The sequence below is a fragment of the Myxine glutinosa genome, chromosome 5 (genome assembly GCF_964187855.1).
Source record: "Myxine glutinosa chromosome 5, kmMyxGlut1.1, whole genome shotgun sequence".
Classification (NCBI taxonomy): Eukaryota; Metazoa; Chordata; class Myxini; order Myxiniformes; family Myxinidae; genus Myxine; species Myxine glutinosa.
Window position 1 is genome coordinate 197,927,809 of NC_136265.1, and position 21,935 is coordinate 197,949,743.

Below are 21,935 nucleotides of genomic sequence, written 5' to 3' on the forward strand. Positions count from 1 at the left end.
GGTTGAAGGCTTTGGGTGGTGAGGGGGCTTGAAGCCAGATTTTAATCTTACAGCCACCATGTTGGAGCTCGCCGTCACTGCGATGCGAAGCGAAAGACGCCTCAAAGCTGTCACATTCACAATCGCAATGTCATATGTACTCCCGATATGTGTTTCCTTCATTGTAAAAACTATCAAGTCACCAGTTAAAAGATTTTGAGCCGATAGGTGTTACAGCCTTGGCAATATCGATGGAGACAGCGATCTGTTAGCTTATACACCGCCCAATTAGCTATGTAGAATTATCTCATGTAGAGATTAAACCCACGTCGTTTGAACTTTGGCCAAGGTCATTATTTACTTTTAATGATGTTTATATACGAATCAAAAAGAAGATAATTGGTTTTGGGTCGTCCTTTCCACATATCTCGTGGGATTGTGAGTTGGAGAGACGACCGTGATGGTGGGGAGTGGGTTGGTATTCTCTCAAGCAGGGATTCAACCCATGTCCTTATAAAAGGTCTTTGTCCGAGGTCATTATTTTTAACTGTGTGTTTTCATTCGTCAGGTTGCGATCGGTGCAGCCGTTTGTGCGGTACCCGGGAAAATATCGTTATGAGGGAGTCCAAACCTGAAAATGCTGGAGACCAAAGCTGAAATTGGAAAAACTATATAGCCTATTTTACTCCAGGGTGTCCCAGGATTACCCACCCAAAATGTCGTTGCGATCGGTTCAGCCGTTTTTGCAGTACCTTCGAAAGGATGGACGGACAGACAGACGGACGGACATTTGGTGAATTATAGTAAGATGAAGCTCTTTCTAACCAGACTCACTGATATAAATGTTTAGTTGAATTAGTAATGTTTAGTACTGACTCGCTGATAAAATGTTTAGGTGGGGTAGAATGCTGAAATATTGCATACTGATTCAACTCAAACCCAACATCCCAGGAAAAATGACAAAACAGTCTGAAAATTTCCGTAAACGAAAATATCCATGAATAAAAGTCGGCTGGTGCAGCCTCGGCCTCTTCACTGCGGGTCATGTGACCCAAGACAATGGAAAAAGAAATGGAATGCTTTGCAGAATATTGCCGTGACAATTTATATATCCAGTTGCACTCACCAAGTTTTTCATTTTGCTTTAACCAGGGGCCGTGGAAGGTTGTGCAGTGTATATCTAATATATAAGGGTCTTTCTCAGCACTGACTCACTCACTGATATAAATGTTTAGTACCTTATATGTAGGAAATAAAGCTAAAATTTGGCATACTGATGCAACTCAAAGCCAATATCCCAGGAAAAATCACAAAATCATCGGAAAATTTCCGTAAACGAAAGTATCCTTAAATAAAAAGTCGGCCAGTGCAGACTCGGTCTGCTCACTGCAGGTCACGTGATCAAAACAATGGAGCTTACACTCCAACTGGTTGCTAGGCCGTGCCAACACGACCCTCTTCCACCTTTATTTCATAACCTAGGCCGTATTTGCATTCAAAATTACTCTAGCTGTAAACTTTTAAATAAAGAGCTCATTCAAATCACTATTTGTTGATTTACTTGAGTTATTTAGCTTCTTACGGAATGCAACCACAATGGGCTCTTAAAACAGTCGAAGGAGACCGGACTTTATATATTAGAAAGGAATCAATGACATGTGATTCCTCTGTCTAAGTTGCTGATCTATGGTGTGCGTATAAGTATTGATATGCTTTAAATATTGCTAATTACTAAGCAATTGTAGTAATCAGCAAATTGTTTATTACTAAGTAATCATAGTAATGATAGGACACTTTAAATATTGCACATTTAATTATATTGCGTTTTGGGTCACATGACTTCACTTTTTTTGGTCATTGTTGATTTTGATTAAGTTAATTATGAATATGTAACATTTTTTGTTTGTCTTTTGACTTGCATATCATTTTAACCATATAAAGCTCTTTCACAAACAATTTCAGTAGTTGCTTGCAATATGCAAGCATGCTCCACTAGTATACACACATACACGCACATTAACACACACACACACACACACACACACACATAGAGACACACATACATACAAACAAACATACACACAAACATATACATACATACATACACACATGAATACATACATACAAACATACACACATACATACACATACACACACACACACACACAAACACACACATACACAGACACGCACACACAAACACACATGCACACAACCACACTTACACACACACACAAACACACACACACACACACACACATACACACATGCACACACAATTGATTGATTTCAATAAAATCATTGATTTATTTCATTGAAATGGCTTCATGTGGCAGTAAATGGAAAATCCATCAGGAATTGTTAAAGTAATTATAAAATGTGTGCAGCATTATGAATGAAACAAACTTCAAAATATATAATTTACTAAACATTCATTATATTTGCTTCTTCACGTCAACAACATATCAAAATCGAAGAATGAGTCCAGGTTTGGTGTGTTCCGTGATTTTGCACCTCTAGAATGAACCCGGTTGATTTACCGGTGATGTAGGTAAAATTGGAGCGTGCGTGCATGAGCACGCACGCCAATTGCTGCCATGTTTTTTATTCGCAGGAGATATCTTCTGCGGATTTGAAGACAACAAGATGTGTGGATTCACACAATACGCCACACGGAACACCACGACGAATTTCAGCTGGGTGCAGCTTCCTGTGGCACAAACAAACAAGGGTGCACAAGGCCACAACTCAGGCCTAATGGCGGAAGAGAAAGAGCAGTTCCTTTGGACACATCCAAGAGGTGATGATAATGACCTTTTTTACAATCGGTTTCAAGCCAGGCCAAAAAAAGTCTGTGTTGTAGGGATTTCAGGTCTAACAGTGCAATGTCTATCGATGTGTTGATAATAGGGAAAATGTAACAAAGAAGATGCTTTATGTCGAGGGCCTAATGGACAGGTCCATTGCATGGAAATGGGGAAACAGACACACTGAGCAATCGATCACATTGCGGATGGCCGAATGAATTGTTAGAGTGTCTAATTCATTTATACAGGAATAGAGTAGAATTAATGGATGTACAAATGGATGTAGACTTGATATGGAAGACAAAATGAGGGAAAGAATAAATTAGATACCAAAGACATTAAGCTGACGTGTTAAAGCATTGCATTTTCTTACATAGGTTGGATCGAACAATGCAGATGGACAGTTGAATTTCCTCCATATTGATTTCTATATGTTTCATCAGTCAAATGTATAATTTCATAAGCTTAATAGATTGCATGTTCTCATCCTCACCTTGCTCTCCTCCATTCCCATTGCCATTTTTTCCTCCTCCCTGCTTCCTTCTGCGTAGGTCAAGCGGTTTTTATCGAGGCCACAGGCAAAGGTCATCCTTGGGAACGAGCGTGGCTCATTAGCCCAGTTTATAACTCCACACGCCATGTTTCGCACACCTCAACCCTCTGCTTGTCATTCTTCTTCCAACGCCAAAGCAAAAATCCTGGTACCACACGTGCTTCCGCAAATCATTCGATACACATCTCGGAGTATTACATTGATGGATGAAAAATAGTTTTCATGACATCATTTTCAGAAAATGCATCAAAGCAATTTTATATTGATCTTCTTTTTTCTGTCCCCTTTGGCCCTCTCTTGGCTTATCTTGTGGCCTTGTATGTATTGTTTAGGATTATTATGAAAACCCTAGCATTATTATATTTTGTCTCATAATGACATTTCTACTTCTTCCTAAATTATACTGCCAAGCATCAGGTTTATTGGGTATGTGTGTTTTCTTTTCCTTTTGACTGCATTTATCGACACCTGCTCAGTTATATTGACGAAAGTAGAACTGAGATTGTTATTGAAATTATTGGATATGTTTCTGTAATGGCATAACTTTGCTTTTTTTTGTGTTTTCTTGCTTTCCTTCAAGGCATGCGGAGAGGTATTTCCAAAATTTTCATGGCATTCGATTTTCTGGATGGCAGAAAATAAATGTCAGTAAGCTAAGACAGAGTAACCTAAATAAACTAAGCGAACAGCTTGATATGTAGGCCTACATATATGTGTATGCATATGTATATATTTATACTGTATATATATACACGTACAGTACCCTCAATAGGTATTGCAACAGTAAAGTGAAATTTGTTATTATTGGTATATATACTCAATAAATTTGGATTTCAGATCAAAACATGAAAACGAGGCAAGAGTGAAAAAGGTCAGCTTTTATTTCTTGGTATTTCTATGTGTACATGTTTTACCATTGTAAATAATAACACTTTTTATGTTCAATCCCCCCATTTTAGGTAAGCATGACTATTGAAACAGATTAAATTAAAGTAAGTTAAAGTAGTATATTAGTTAGGATTTGGTTGCATCTCCCCTGCATGTAATAACTGCATCGACCCTGTGACCCATCGACATCACCAAACTCTTCGTATCTTCCGTTGAGATGTTTGTCCAGGCCTTCACTGCAGGTATTTTCAGTTGTTGTTTGTTTTGGGGGGTTTCTGACTTTAGTCTCCTCTTCATTAAGTGAAATGCATGCTCCATTGGATTTAAATCAGGAGATTGAACTGGCCAGTCTAAAACCTTCCACGTTTTCCCCTGATAAACTCCATTGAGTTGACCGTGTGTTTTGGGTCATTGTCTTGCTACATGTTGAAGTGCTGTCCAATGAGTTTGGAGGCATTTCCGTGTACTCTTGGAAGACAAAATGTTTCTGTACACTTCCAAAATTCATTCTGCTGCTGCTGTCATTAGTTACATCATCAATAAAGATGAGGGAGCCAGTTCCAGAGGCAGCCATGCAAGCCCAAGCCATGATACTACCTCCACCATGCTTCGCAGATGAGGGAGTATGCTTTGGATCATCTGCATCCCTTCCATTATCCACACTTTCACCTTTTCATCACTTTAGTAAAAGTTTATATTGTCTCATCTGTCCATAAAACTTTGTTCCAGAACTCTACTGGCTCACCTCTGTACTTCTTAGCAAATTATAATCTGGCCTTTATATTTTCGGGGGCGATGAGAGGTTTGCATCTTGTGGTTTTGGTGGCGATGAGAGGTTTGCATATTGTGGTGTAGCCTTTGTAATTCTGCTGTCTAAGTCTTCTGTGAACAGTAGATTGGGATACTTTCACCCCTGCCCTCTGGAGGTTGTTGGTGATGTCACTGACAGTTGTTTTATGGGTTTTCTTCACAGCTCTCATATTTTTGTCATAAACTGCAGTTGTTTTCCTTGGCCGACCTGGCCATTGTCTATCACTTAGTACACCAGTGTTTTCTTTGTTTTTCAAGATATTCCAAATTGTTATATTTGCTATTCCCAATTTTTGTGCTATGGTTATAATTTAATTATTCTGTTCTTTCAGCTTCCAAATTTCTTGCTTTCCGTTCATACACAGTTTTCTGGTCTTCATGTTGGTTTATGCCTCCTGCCCCCAAAAACAGATTCCCAAGGAAAAATTAAAGGCCAAAACCAAGACTAGACATTCACAGGTCTTTTATGTGTGAACGATCAATAGAGCAAGAAACACCTGAGCAACAAGAAACATCTGTCAGTCATGTTGGGGGTAGGGGGAGGAGGAACTGAACATACAAAATGCTATTGTTCTACAATGGTAACACACATGAATAGAAATACCAAGAAATAAAAGCTGACCGTCTGTAGTCTTGCCTCATTTTCATCTTTTGATCTCAAATCCAAATTTCCTGAGTATATAGCAACAATAACAAATTTGACTTCACTGTTCCAATACTTATGAATGGCACTGTATATGTACGTTTATATGTATGTGCATATATCACAAAGAGGCAAAGCCACCAACAATTTTACTTAGCTGCATAACCCACAATTTTCGAAACGACCAGGAAAGAGCAGATTTTGACCCAGACGACCTTTCATTCATCGTCCATGCACTTGCTCAAGGTATCGGCTTGACAAAGATCATGATGACACATATACAGTATGCCGATATAAATATCTTCTATATAATAATATGCTTGTTTGTCCGTCCATCTGTGTGTAACATTCCGTTCTACCCATTGGTTGGACAGCTGACGTGATACCACCCACAATTTCAACCTGAAAAAGCATACGGCTACCATGTTGGTGCTTATTGCTATGCTAAGCTAAAGACATCTTTGGAGCTGTCATATTCACAAGCACCATGCCCTCCTTATAAGTTTTCCCTTTCATGTAAAACGACTGCAGTTACTGTTAAAAGGATCATCAAATATCGAAAGGTTGGAACCGATGGGAGTCATGGGCCTTTTGAAGATCACTGTATGTACAGGCCTCAACAATCGAGGCAGCGGTCTGTGTAGTATGTCCAAAGAGATGGCCCTTATCTCATGTCTGATATTGAGAGCCTCCATCCATTGTTGGGAGAGTTGAGGCAGCATGTCCTGGGTAGAGTCATCAAGTCTGAATCCGAATTGATGATCTGATGATGATTGTTCAAATGTTTTAGCGTACACCAGGACTCCATCTATGAATACCAGGCATGATTGCCATGACATTGACTTCCAGCACACGCTCCATCAGTCTCTCAATGGTGGCAGGGGCGATACACAAACCAAGCGTCATCACAGTGAACTGATACAGTCCCTCACCTCTGGAGAATGCCGTCTTCTCCTTCAATGCCCTGTCCCTCTCCTCTTGCCAATATCCACTCTTAAGGTCCATGGTTGAGAACCAATTAGAGCCCACAACAGCATCCATGGTATCATCAATTATAGGCACGGGATAGGAGTCTTTGAATGTCATATTGCTCCGCTTGTGACAGTTCATGCAGAAACGAAAAACCCATCTTTCTTTTTCACCAGCACAATGTGTGACAGCCAAGAACTTACCGAGGGTTCAATGACTCCTGCGTCAATTTTCTTTTTCCACCTGCTTGTCAGCATCTCCATCTTGCTCCAAGAGAGCTGTCGGGAGGGCTGACACATAGGCTGGGCCTCCCCGGTGTTGATCTGATGTGTAACCAGGCCCATGCATCCAATGTCCTCAGAAGACAAGGAGATGTCTAAATTGTGATTCATTAATTTGTGTAAGACCCACCTCTGGGCTTCCTCTAAATCTACGCTACTTCGATCGACCATCTCACAAATGGGATCAGCCAATTCCTACTAAAACCTAGAGACTCCTAATTGGGTTGGTTCGACCAGATGTTTTTGTCCCTCACCTCTGTGACCTTAATAACTGGGATGCAGTCTACTACCTTCACTCCCTGTCCTATAGTGTGTGGTTCCATATTAACATTAATTATCCTGACGGCCACAAAGGGCAACAGGAAATATCAATATTTATGAGGGTGCGCCCCATGACTAAGCCCTGGATTGGTTGCCCGCCAGCAGTTCCACCAGGTCACAAGGCTCCCACCAGGTTGGGTGAGCCCACCACTGCAACGGAACTATTGTCTCAGCGCCAGTGGGAATGGTCATGGAGTCCGGAGCCTCCAACTCCACTTTGTCATCCATGCTCTCTCCCACTAGCGGCAGCTTTTCGGACCCTACCTGCAGAACGCCCTGGCAGAGATCAATTTTACACCTTCCGGCGGTTAAGAAATCCAACTGTATTAGACATTGGTCGCACACAATTGGTTGCTTTATTGTACCCAATTTCAGTACAACGAAACCACCACGCCCGAGTGCGTAATCCTCACTGTGTGGTAAATGTCATGTGCCAATTCACCTATTGATTCATTTGGCATGCGTTTTCTCTCAGCAAGCTGACCTTTGACAAGCTCGCTCTGCTTTACTGAATGCCAAACCGGCTTTTTATGGTCAAAATTAGGTCTATTAGAGCCTTCGGCCCATCAGGCATGATCGTCAAAATCTCTGTCGCTGCACCGCGCAATGCTGCCACCAAATGTAACCCAGCTCCGTCCTGGTCCCAGCTGTTACCATGCGCCACACAATAAAATAGCGCCAAAAATGCCCCAGGTCGCTTTTACCATTGTAAAGCACAAGAAGCACTGACCAAGTTCCCGGGGTTCGGACTCCCAGGCCGTCGTCAGACAAAGTATTCCTGATCCCCTTTAGCCTGCTTATCTCCTCTTATACTCAAGCCTGACTGGCTGTCATTTAAGGCTGCGTGCCCCGCACGCATGCCACATCCTCCACCATTTGCGACTGCTCTGTGAAAATGGCCCCAGCTCGATCTTTAGCTCCCCCGCTCAACCTGTCTGCCAGTTCACCTTGGCTCACCCTCATGTCCTGCCTCCTGCCGATCCTTCACCTCAGCCTTAACAGCGTCAATGTTTCCACTGAGCCGATCCTGTTTGTCACCAATAGCTGTTGCCTCAGCGCCCAGCCTAGCCTCCATGCCAGCCACCCAGCCTAGCCTCCATGCCAGCCATAAGCTGCGCCAGCTTGTCCATCATGCCAGGATGTGCCGACGTAGCCATCCTGCTGCCTTATAATGATGGGGCCCCACTATTTCTGGCCTCTGGTTAAATTGGGGGAACAGGGATAGCGGGTTGGGGAATCAAAATGCTACCAGGCGGCAAGGATAACTCCACCGCGCTCTCCAGAGGTTCTTCCTCCACAATGTCCGCGAAAAGTCTGAGTGTTCGGGAGACGAAGCGGAGAAAGAAACACACAAAATAGGAAAATTGTTCTGGAAAACATGCATTTTGTGAGGTAGACACTATCTATTACACCATTTACATACACAACACATATCTATTCACATGTAATTTGATATGCCTAACTGAACAGATACTTAAGAAATAACTAGTATTATACCAAAGATTCTTTAACCTCGAGGAGCCATACCCGCACCAATATATACACATGCGCACACATATTTCAGCCTGCATTAATCCTCTGGAAAACCATCTCTTCCTTTTTGCAGATGACTCCACCTCGTGTTGTACAGTATACCCAATCCCATTGACAGGAAAACAGCAGCTGCGTCACTCTCTGCTGATCTGGAATTGATTAGATGTTGCTCTGATAAATGGAACATGTCTTTCAATCCTGGCAAATTTCAGTCGCACCCTGTCGCTCGCTCTAGACTAGAGGGATCATTAAAACTAAACCACCTATCTATTTCCATGGTCACTCATTGGAATACACTGCTGTGAAAAGTCTTAAGATATTTGCTCTTTGTTTTTTTTTACTCCTGTGCATAATGAAACAAAAGCTTTGTGTTCAATGCAAGTGTAACCTTTATGAAAAAGAAAATCTTATTCAAATGACCAAATTTAAATACAATCTACCTTTATATAAACTTATAGGGAATATGTCCACCCTTTTCCTTCAAACCATTTAAATTATTCCAGGGACATTTTTTGTAGGTCTGCAAGAGCTCCACATGGTTGTTGTTGTTGTTGTAGTTCTTGTTGGGGGTAAAATTTTTGAATGTGCACCCATTGGACGGACAGCTGCCGGACCCTACCCACATTTGTCACTTCACTCCACCCACAATGGCGCCCAGACAGAATAATATAGCCGCCATCTTGGTTTTCTGGTGGGCCGAAGACATCAGGCCTGCAGGCCTCTGCTGATTATACACTGCCCAGGTTTGTTGCGTCAGATTTCCATTGGCTTTGTTTTCGTCGAGTGTTGCTCATGACGACAGACCCTGAAAAATCTAATCATATGTCGAATAAACATTATGAGTAAGGTTTAATCAGGCCGTCAGCACGCACACATGGAGAAATTACGGGGCTGATAGTGAAGTTGCCAACTTTTCAAAAAAGAGTTGTCATCCATAAATGTGCTTTAAAAGAGACGTACTTGGCATTATTTTGTCCAAAAAAGATTTTTCGAGGATGTTTACACTTATTTTTGGCCAATTAAAAAAACTAGAAACACCTGCTGCCCCCTTTCCTTTACCACGCCCATGGAGACAGGTCAGGGGGAATTATGTCGCAGGTTGTGACCACAGTGCGGTCATTCTTGTTGTGTTATTAACTCTTGTGTAATTGTATTCCACATTTCTTCCAAGACCTTCCCAAGATCATCTAAGTTGCTGGGATCCTGTTGTACACCGCTCCTTTCCTATGCCATCTCCAGGCATTGCAAATCGTCATTGCCGGGCACCAAAGGGGGCTCGGCAGTGACGCACGCTGAAAGAGAGTACTCAGTTTTCACTCTGGTTGTTTGTTGTACACCGCTCCTTTCCTATGCCACCTCCAGGCATTGCAAATCGTCATTGCCGGGCACCGAAGGGGGCTTGGCAGTGACGCACGCTGAAAGAGAGTACTCAGTTTTCACTCTGGTTTCTTGTTTGTTGTACACCGCTCCTTTCCTATGCCACCTCCAGGCATTGCAAATCGTCATTGCCGGGCACCGAAGGGGGCTCGGCAGTGACGCACGCTGAAAGAGAGTACTCAGTTTTCACTCTGGTTTCTTGTTTGTTTTCTTGTTTGTTTTCTTGGTTGTCCGGACGATATCTCAGCCATCCTTTGAGCTAGGAAGCTGAAATTTCGGCACAGTAGTGAGCAAGTCCTTTGTCAAATACGGTATTTTTTGTTTTTTGAATAATCAATTAATTGAGGAGTTATTTAATTATTAGCGTTTAATTAAGTACTTATTTAATTAATTAAATTTCATTTATCTTCTGACCATTATTAACTCAGGCACCTTTTGAGTTAGGAAGCTGATATTTGGACATGCCAATGACCAGGTGATTTGGCTGCAAAGGATATTTTTGATTTATTAATTAATCAATTAATCGATTAATTATTTAATTATTCGATTAATGACAAAAAAAATTTTTTTTTTTAAGTTACAGATTCTGATGAAATAGTGGTAGTTTATGTGTTCTCTGACCAAATTGATTAATAATTTAATTTTTTTATGATTATTATTTATTTATTTTCATTATTAATCATTTATTTATTTTCTTTCTCATTTGGCCAATATCTCAGGCACCTTTTGAGCTGGGAAGCTAATATTTGGACATGAGTGACCAAGTGATGTGGCTATCAAGGATATTTTTGATTTATTGATTAATCATTTCATCTATTAAGTATTTATTGATTAATCGATTAATTATTTATTGAGTAATCAATTAATTATTTAATTTTTTATAAATGACTTATTTAATTAAATTTCTAAAAGATACATCTTCGGATGAAGCACTAGTGCTTTAGGTATGCTATTAGCCAATTGATTAAGAAAATATTTTGTGATAATCTTTTATTGATTTTAATTATACAATTAATCAATCAATTAGTGTACACCTCTCCCTCCCAATGCAGCCTCAATGAGCTGCACTGCGGTATTGCCGGGCGCCGGAGGCGCCCCGGCAATGCCGCGCTGCAGCATATTTAATTATTTGGCATGGGGCGGTGTACTTTGAATGTATGTGTACTTGTTTGTTTTCTTGTTTCCTTGGTTGTCCGGACGATATCTCAGCCATCCTTTGAGCTAGGAAGCTGAAATTTCGGCACAATAGTGAGCAAGTCCTTTGTCAAAAACGGTATTTTTTGTTTTTTGATTAATCACTTAATTGAGGAGTTATTTAATTATTAGCGTTTAATTAAGTACTTATTTAATTAATTAAATTTCATTTCTCTTCTGACCATTATTAACTCAGGCACCTTTTGAGTTAGGAAGCTGATATTTGGACATGCCAATGACCAGGTGATTTGGCTGCAAAGGATATTTTTGATTTATTAATTAATCAATTAATCGATTAATTATTTAATTATTCGATTAATGACAAAAAAAATTTTTTTTTTAAAGTTACAGATTCTGATGAAATAGTGGTAGTTTATGTGTTCTCTGACCAAATTGATTAATAATTTAATTTTTTTATGATTATTATTTATTTATTTTCATTATTAATCATTTATTTATTTTCTTTCTCATTTGGCCAATATCTCAGGCACCTTTTGAGCTGGGAAGCTAATATTTGGACATGAGTGACCAAGTGATGTGGCTATCAAGGATATTTTTGATTTATTGATTAATCATTTCATCTATTAATTATTTATTTATTAATCGATTAATTATTTATTGAGTAATCAATTAATTATTTAATTTTTTATAAATGACTTATTTAATTACATTTCTAAAAGATACATCTTCGGATGAAGCACTAGTGGTTTAGTTATGCGATTAGCCAATTGATTATGAAAATATTTTGTGATAATCTTTTATTGATTTTAATTATACAATTAATCAATCAATTAGTGTACACCTCTCCCTCCCAATGCAGCCTCAATGAGCTGCACTGCGGTATTGCCGGGCGCCTGAGGCGCCCCGGCAATGCCGCGCTGCAGCATATTTAATTATTTGGCATGGGGCGGTGTACTTTGAATGTATGTGTACTTGTTGTACACCGCTCCTTTCCTATGCCACCTCCAGGCATTGCAAATCGTCATTGCCGGGCACCGAAGGGGGCTCGGCAGTGACGCACGCTGAAAGAGAGTACTCAGTTTTCACTCTGGTTTCTTGTTTGTTTGTTTTCTTGTTTCCTTGGTTGTCCGGACGATATCTCAGCCATCCTTTGAGCTAGGAAGCTGAAATTTCGGCACAATAGTGAGCAAGTCCTTTGTCAAAAACGGTATTTTTTGTTTTTTGATTAATCAATAAATTGAGGAGTTATTTAATTATTAGCGATTAATTCAGTACTTATTTAATTAATCAAATTTCCTTTCTCTTCTGACCATTAACTCAGGCACCTTTTGAGTTAGGAAGCTGACATTTGGACATGCCAATGACCAGGTGATTTGGCTGCAAAGGATATTTTTGATTTATTAATTAATAAATTAATCGATTAATTATGTAATTATTTGATTAATGCCAAAAAAAAATTTAAATTTAAAGTTACAGATTCTGATGAAATAGTGGTAGTTTATGTGTTCTCTGACCAAATTGATTAATAATTTAATTTTTTAATGATTATTATTTATTTATTTTCATTATTAATCATTTATTTATTTTCTTTCTCATTTGGCCAATATCTCAGGCACCTTTTGAGCTGGGAAGCTAATATTTGGACATGAGTGACCAAGCGATGTGGCTATCAAGGATATTTTTGATTTATTGATTAATCATTTCATCTATTAATTATTTATTGATTAATCGATTAATTATTTATTGAGTAATCAATTAATTATTTAATTTTTTATAAATGACTTATTTAATTACATTTCTAAAAGATACATCTTCGGATGAAGCACTAGTGGTTTAGTTATGCGATTAGCCAATTGATTATGAAAATATTTTGTGATAATCTTTTATTGATTTTAATTATACAATTAATCAATCAATTAGTGTACACCTATCCCTCCCAATGCAGCCTCAATGAGCTGCACTGCGGTATTGCCGGGCGCCGGAGGCGCCCCGGCAATGCCGCGCTGCAGCATATTTAATTATTTGGCATGGGGCGGTGTACTTTGAATGTATGTGTACTTGTTGTACACCGCTCCTTTCCTATGCCATCTCCAGGCATTGCAAATCGTCATTGCCGGGCACCAAAGGGGGCTCGGCAGTGACGCACGCTGAAAGAGAGTACTCAGTTTTCACTCTGGTTTCTTGTTGTACACCGCTCCTTTCCTATGCCACCTCCAGGCATTGCAAATCGTCATTGCCGGGCACCGAAGGGGGCTCGGCAGTGACGCACGCTGAAAGAGAGTACTCAGTTTTCACTCTGGTTTCTTGTTTGTTTTCTTGTTTTCTTGGTTGTCCGGACGATATCTCAGCCATCCTTTGAGCTAGGAAGCTGAAATTTCGGCACAGTAGTGAGCAAGTCCTTTGTCAAATACGGTATTTTTTGTTTTTTGAATAATCAATTAATTGAGGAGTTATTTAATTATTAGCGTTTAATTAAGTACTTATTTAATTAATTAAATTTCATTTATCTTCTGACCATTATTAACTCAGGCACCTTTTGAGTTAGGAAGCTGATATTTGGACATGCCAATGACCAGGTGATTTGGCTGCAAAGGATATTTTTGATTTATTAATTAATCAATTAATCGATTAATTATTTAATTATTCGATTAATGACAAAAAAATTTTTTTTTTTTAAGTTACAGATTCTGATGAAATAGTGGTAGTTTATGTGTTCTCTGACCAAATTGATTAATAATTTAATTTTTTTATGATTATTGTACACCGCTCCTTTCCTATGCCATCTCCAGGCATTGCAAATCGTCATTGCCGGGCACCAAAGGGGGCTCGGCAGTGACGCACGCTGAAAGAGAGTACTCAGTTTTCACTCTGGTTTCTTGTTTGTTTTCTTGTTTGTTTTCTTGCTTGTTTGTTTGTTTTCTTGGTTGTCCGGACGATATCTCAGCCATCCTTTGAGCTAGGAAGCTTAAATTTCGGCACAGTAGTGAGCAAGTCCTTTGTCAAATACGGTATTTTTTGTTTTTTGAATAATCAATTAATTGAGGAGTTATTTAATTATTAGCGTTTAATTAAGTACTTATTTAATTAATTAAATTTCATTTCTCTTCTGACCATTATTAACTCAGGCACCTTTTGAGTTAGGAAGCTGATATTTGGACATGCCAATGACCAGGTGATTTGGCTGCAAAGGATATTTTTGATTTATTAATTAATCAATTAATCGATTAATTATTTAATTATTCGATTAATGACAAAAAAATTTTTTTTTTTTAAAGTTACAGATTCTGATGAAATAGTGGTAGTTTATGTGTTCTCTGACCAAATTGATTAATAATTTAATTTTTTTATGATTATTATTTATTTATATTCATTATTAATCATTTATTTATTTTCTTTCTCATTTGGCCAATATCTCAGGCACCTTTTGAGCTGGGAAGCTAATATTTGGACATGAGTGACCAAGTGATGTGGCTATCAAGGATATTTTTGATTTATTGATTAATCATTTCATCTATTAATTATTTATTGATTAATCGATTAATTATTTATTGAGTAATCAATGAATTTTTTATAAATGACTTATTTAATTAAATTTCTAAAAGATACATCTTCGGATGAAGCACCAGTGGTTTAGTTATGCGATTAGCCAATTGATTATGAAAATATTTTGTGATAATCTTTTATTGATTTTAATTATACAATTAATCAATCAATTAGTGTACACCTCTCCCTCCCAATGCAGCCTCAATGAGCTGCACTGCGGTATTGCCGGGCGCCGGAGGCGCCCCGGCAATGCCGCGCTGCAGCATATTTAATTATTTGGCATGGGGCGGTGTACTTTGAATGTATGTGTACTTGTTATTTATTTATTTTCATTATTAATCATTTATTTATTTTCTTTCTCATTTGGCCAATATCTCAGGCACCTTTTGAGCTGGGAAGCTAATATTTGGACATGAGTGACCAAGTGATGTGGCTATCAAGGATATTTTTGATTTATTGATTAATCATTTCATCTATTAAGTATTTATTGATTAATCGATTAATTATTTATTGAGTAATCAATTAATTATTTAATTTTTTATAAATGACTTATTTAATTAAATTTCTAAAAGATACATCTTCGGATGAAGCACTACTGGTTTAGTTATGCGATTAGCCAATTGATTATGAAAATATTTTGTGATAATCTTTTATTGATTTTAATTATACAATTAATCAATCAATTAGTGTACACCTCTCCCTCCCAATGCAGCCTCAATGAGCTGCACTGCGGTATTGCCGGGCGCCGGAGGCGCCCCGGCAATGCCGCGCTGCAGCATATTTAATTATTTGGCATGGGGCGGTGTACTTTGAATGTATGTGTACTTGTTTGTTTGTTTTCTTGTTTCCTTGGTTGTCCGGACGATATCTCAGCCATCCTTTGGGCTAGGAAGCTGAAATTTCGGCACAATAGTGAGCAAGTCCTTTGTCAAAAACGGTATTTTTTGTTTTTTGATTAATCAATAAATTGAGGAGTTATTTAATTATTAGCGATTAATTAAGTACTTATTTAATTAATCAAATTTCCTTTCCCTTCTGACCATTAACTCAGGCACCTTTTGAGTTAGGAAGCTGACATTTGGACATGCCAATGACCAGGTGATTTGGCTGCAAAAGGTATTTTTGATTTATTAATTAATCAATTAATCGATTAATTATTTAATTATTCGATTAATGACAAAAAAAAAAATTTTTTTTAAGTTACAGATTCTGATGAAATAGTGATAGTTTATGTGTTCTCTGACCAAATTGATTAATAATTTAATTTTTTTATGATTATTATTTATTTATTTTCATTATTAATCATTTATTTATTTTCTTTCTCATTTGGCCAATATCTCAGGCACCTTTTGAGCTGGGAAGCTAATATTTGGACATGAGTGACCAAGTGATGTGGCTACCAAGGATATTTTTGATTTATTGATTAATCATTTCACCTATTAATTATTTATTGATTAATCGATTAATTATTTGAGTACTCAATTTGAGTACTCAATTAATTATTTAATTTTTTACAAATGACTTATTTAATTAAATTTCTAAAAGATACATCTTCGGATGAAGCACTAGTGCTTTAGGTATGCTATTAGCCAATTGATTATGAAAATATTTTGTGATAATCTTTTATTGATTTTAATTATACAATTAATCAATCAATTAGTGTACACCTCTCCCTCCCAATGCAGCCTCAATGAGCTGCACTGCGGTATTGCCGGGTGCCGGAGGCACCCCGGCAATGCCGCGCTGCAGCATATTTAATTATTTGGCATTGGGCGGTGTACTTTGAATGTATGTGTACTTGTTGTACACCGCTCCTTTCCTATGCCACCTCCAGGCATTGCAAATCGTCATTGCCGGGCACCGAAGGGGGCTCGGCAGTGACGCACGCTGAAAGAGAGTACTCAGTTTTCACTCTGGTTTCTTGTTTGTTTTCTTGTTTCCTTGGTTGTCCGGACGATATCTCAGCCATCCTTTGAGCTAGGAAGCTGAAATTTCGGCACAATAGTGAGCAAGTCCTTTGTCAAAAACGGTATTTTTTGTTTTTTGATTAATCAATAAATTGAGGAGTTATTTAATTATTAGCGATTAATTCAGTACTTATTTAATTAATCAAATTTCCTTTCTCTTCTGACCATTAACTCAGGCACCTTTTGAGTTAGGAAGCTGACATTTGGACATGCCAATGACCAGGTGATTTGGCTGCAAAGGATATTTTTGATTTATTAATTAATCAATTAATCGATTAATTATTTAATTATTCGATTAATGACAAAAAAAATTTTTTTTTTTAAGTTACAGATTCTGATGAAATAGTGGTAGTTTATGTGTTCTCTGACCAAATTGATTAATAATTTAATTTTTTAATGATTATTATTTATTTATTTTCATTATTAATCATTTATTTATTTTCTTTCTCATTTGGCCAATATCTCAGGCACCTTTTGAGCTGGGAAGCTAATATTTGGACATGAGTGACCAAGCGATGTGGCTATCAAGGATATTTTTGATTTATTGATTAATCATTTCATCTATTAATTATTTATTGATTAATCGATTAATTATTTATTGAGTAATCAATTAATTATTTAATTTTTTATAAATGACTTATTTAATTACATTTCTAAAAGATACATCTTCGGATGAAGCACGAGTGGTTTAGTTATGCGATTAGCCAATTGATTATGAAAATATTTTGTGATAATCTTTTATTGATTTTAATTATACAATTAATCAATCAATTAGTGTACACCTATCCCTCCCAATGCAGCCTCAATGAGCTGCACTGCGGTATTGCCGGGCGCCGGAGGCGCCCCGGCAATGCCGCGCTGCAGCATATTTAATTATTTGGCATGGGGCGGTGTACTTTGAATGTATGTGTACTTGTTGTACACCGCACCTTTCCTATGCCATCTCCAGGCATTGCAAATCGTCATTGCTGGGCACCGAAGGGGGCTCGGCAGTGACGCACGCTGAAAGAGAGTACTCAGTTTTCACTCTGGTTGTTTTCTTGTTTTCTTTCTTTCTTGGTTGTCCGGACGATATCTCAGCCATCCTTTGAGCTAGGAAGCTGAAATTTCGGCACAGTAGTGAGCAAGTCCTTTGTCAAATACGGTATTTTTTGTTTTTTGAATAATCAATTAATTGAGGAGTTATTTAATTATTAGCGTTTCATTAAGTACTTATTTAATTAATTAAATTTCATTTATCTTCTGACCATTATTAACTCAGGCACCTTTTGAGTTAGGAAGCTGATATTTGGACATGCCAATGACCAGGTGATTTGGCTGCAAAGGATATTTTTGATTTATTAATTAATCAATTAATCGATTAATTATTTAATTATTCGATTAATGACAAAAAAAATTTTTTTTTTTAAGTTACAGATTCTGATGAAATAGTGGTAGTTTATGTGTTCTCTGACCAAATTGATTAATAATTTAATTTTTTTATGATTATTATTTATTTATTTTCATTATTAATCATTTATTTATTTTCTTTCTCATTTGGCCAATATCTCAGGCACCTTTTGAGCTGGGAAGCTAATATTTGGACATGAGTGACCAAGCGATGTGGCTATCAAGGATATTTTTGATTTATTGATTAATCATTTCATCTATTAAGTATTTATTGATTAATCGATTAATTATTTATTGAGTAATCAATTAATTATTTAATTTTTTATAAATGACTTATTTAATTAAATTTCTAAAAGATACATCTTCGGATGAAGCACTACTGGTTTAGTTATGCGATTAGCCAATTGATTATGAAAATATTTTGTGATAATCTTTTATTGATTTTAATTATACAATTAATCAATCAATTAGTGTACACCTCTCCCTCCCAATGCAGCCTCAATGAGCTGCACTGCGGTATTGCCGGGCGCCGGAGGCGCCCCGGCAATGCCGCGCTGCAGCATATTTAATTATTTGGCATGGGGCGGTGTACTTTGAATGTATGTGTACTTGTTTGTTTTCTTTCTTGGTTGTCCGGGCGATATCTCAGCCATCCTTTGAGCTAGGAAGCTGAAATTTCGGCACAGTAGTGAGCAAGTCCTTTGTCAAATACGGTATTTTTTGTTTTTTGAATAATCAATTAATTGAGGAGTTATTTAATTATTAGCGTTTAATTAAGTACTTATTTAATTAATTAAATTTCATTTCTCTTCTGACCATTATTAACTCAGGCACCTTTTGAGTTAGGAAGCTGATATTTGGACATGCCAATGACCAGGTGATTTGGCTGCAAAGGATATTTTTGATTTATTAATTAATCAATTAATCGATTAATTATTTAATTATTCGATTAATGACAAAAAATTTTTTTTTTTTTAAGTTACAGATTCTGATGAAATAGTGGTAGTTTATGTGTTCTCTGACCAAATTGATTAATAATTTAATTTTTTTATGATTATTATTTATTTATTTTCATTATTAATCATTTATTTATTTTCTTTCTCATTTGGCCAATATCTCAGGCACCTTTTGAGCTGGGAAGCTAATATTTGGACATGAGTGACCAAGTGATGTGGCTATCAAGGATATTTTGGATTTATTGATTAATCATTTCATCTATTAAGTATTTATTGATTAATCGATTAATTATTTATTGAGTAATCAATTAATTATTTAATTTTTTATAAATGACTTATTTAATTAAATTTCTAAAAGATACATCTTCGGATGAAGCACTACTGGTTTAGTTATGCGATTAGCCAATTGATTATGAAAATATTTTGTGATAATCTTTTATTGATTTTAATTATACAATTAATCAATCAATTAGTGTACACCTCTCCCTCCCAATGCAGCCTCAATGAGCTGCACTGCGGTATTGCCGGGCGCCGGAGGCGCCCCGGCAATGCCGCGCTGCAGCATATTTAATTATTTGGCATGGGGCGGTGTACTTTGAATGTATGTGTACTTGTTTTACTTTTTCGTTGTCCAAATAGTCCCACACAGTTTCAATTATATTGAGGTCTGGGCGTTAAGGAGGTCATTCCATGTGTTGAAGGATTCCAGCTTCCTCTTTATTTTTCGAAGAACTTTTAATTATTCTAGCTGAGTGTTTTGGATCATTATCTTGCTCTAAGATGACGTTTGGACCAATATTCCTTGCACCACTGGTAGTCAGGGCCCTTCGGGATATTTTGGTTCAAATTCTTCCAAAAGCATCAAATTTGGCGCAGATGTTGCCCATGCCATACTCTTTCGATTTTTGACGGGCGCCAAGGGCGGTATGATCCGGGGACCATACCGGTCCATCCCATCATGTCACCTGACCTATGACGTCATAATTAGGATATGCATCCAATCACATGGCGTACTATAAGTGGTCAAAGTTCGAAATGAATCGATCGAAAAATGAAGGCAGGGATCCATTTTTAAGGTTTTCATAAAATCCAATATGGCCGCCCGGTCACATGACCTATGACGTCATATTTATGACATGTATACAATCATGTATACATGAACCCGGATCATGATCGCACAAAAATTCAACAAGGATATGGCATACAGTTCATAAAACATCAAAATCTGTACCTTTGTAATTAGACTGATGAACTGCATATGCCTGAAAATTAGGAAATAGACATGTAAATATTTCCTCTAATTGTCAAAAATAAGGTCAGAGTTCGATTACCCAACCCAGAAACATAAAATGGTGAACCTCGCGTAAATCTTGACAAAAAAACTCAAAAACCGACATGTTTGACTCAAAAATGACCTTGAAGATGACCTTGAGAGTTGACCTTGACCTCAAATCATCAAAATAACATCATAATTGGATTCCTCGACCTCGAAAACCCCTGAAAAGTGGTATCATACATGATTCCAACCCTTTTGGTTATTTAACTGATTTTCCTCTAATCCGGGTGGCGGCCATTTAGTATTTCGCCAATATGGGGCCCCCGGGGGGGGGGGGCGCCCGTCTTGGCGCCCGTTAAAAATCGAAAGAGTATGGCATGGGCAACATCTGGGCCAAATTTGGTGCTTTTGGAAGAATTTGAACCAAACGGCCCCAAAATATCCCGAAGGGCCCTGACTATGGGGATAGCGTGGTGGATCACAATTTGTTTGTACCTTACCGCAGTCAATTTACCATGAATTTCCCAATATACCATGTCTTGTTCCCCTTTCTTGGCAGAGGTCTTCTTACTGCAACACATCCTATAAATCCTAATTTTACAAAGTGACCTTCGTACTGTTGATGAATGGAAAATGACACCTGAGCCTTCTGGGGTTTTTTTTGGCAGTTTTGTTGTCAATTCGATGCTTGTATTATTGTTACTCGCAACGGTAGCCACCCTACGGGCGGGGCTTCAATTGGGAGGCCCAAATGAAAAGGCAAAATATCAGAATTTGAAGGCTTTTTTTTATTTTAAACGATTTATATAAACATCCGTTAAATCATATCACACGCAAATCATCAAAATCGAAACAGTATTTGTGGAATTTCAATAAAAGCCACATCACTGTTCATATCGGTAAATATTATTCCATCGTGTTTGGAAAAACTGGAAAACTGGAAAAAATTGGAAAAATTGGAAAATGGGGGGAAAAAATTGGAAAAACAATATAGCCTATTTCACTCCAGGGGGTCCCAGGATTACCCACCCAAAATTTCGTTGCGATCGGTTCTGTCGTTTTTGCGCTACCTGGGAACAGACAGACAGACATTTGGTGAATGATAGTAAGATTACTTAAGGATATTATCATGACATGTTGCTCATCCTTGTGGGACAGATTTTTGGGGATCTTCCAGTCCTGGGATTGTCAATTACAGATGAAGTTTCTCGGTACTCGTTGACTGTGCTTCAGATCCCATACCTTAATGAAAATTGAGTGATGAGAGCTACTGTATTTCACTCAATGTTTTCCTTCTTTATGCAGAAACACAATTCTATGGCGATCTTCTTATGAAATTTTATCCATTTCGTTTTAAGCTGACAGTTAATCCTGATAGATATGCATTCTGCAGACGAAAAGTGGGCTTTTACCTTTATGGATGTGTTGAGAGGAGCACCTGACAATGAGTCATCAATGCGATTTTTTGGGTAAATGTGATGGATTAGC

General features: G+C 37.7%; 1 protein-coding gene across 1 annotated transcript in view; it reads left to right on the plus strand.

Moving 5' to 3' along the window:
* The window catches only part of LOC137426529 (MAM domain-containing glycosylphosphatidylinositol anchor protein 2-like), a 491,190-nt gene that overhangs the window by 428,432 nt on the left and 40,823 nt on the right, over nt 1–21,935 (plus strand). Inside the window, exons 14-15 of the mRNA XM_068115127.2 lie at nt 2,594–2,779; nt 3,338–3,487. Of these exons, the coding sequence (XP_067971228.2) occupies nt 2,594–2,779; nt 3,338–3,487 (336 nt within the window). The remainder of the gene's footprint in view (nt 1–2,593; nt 2,780–3,337; nt 3,488–21,935) is intronic.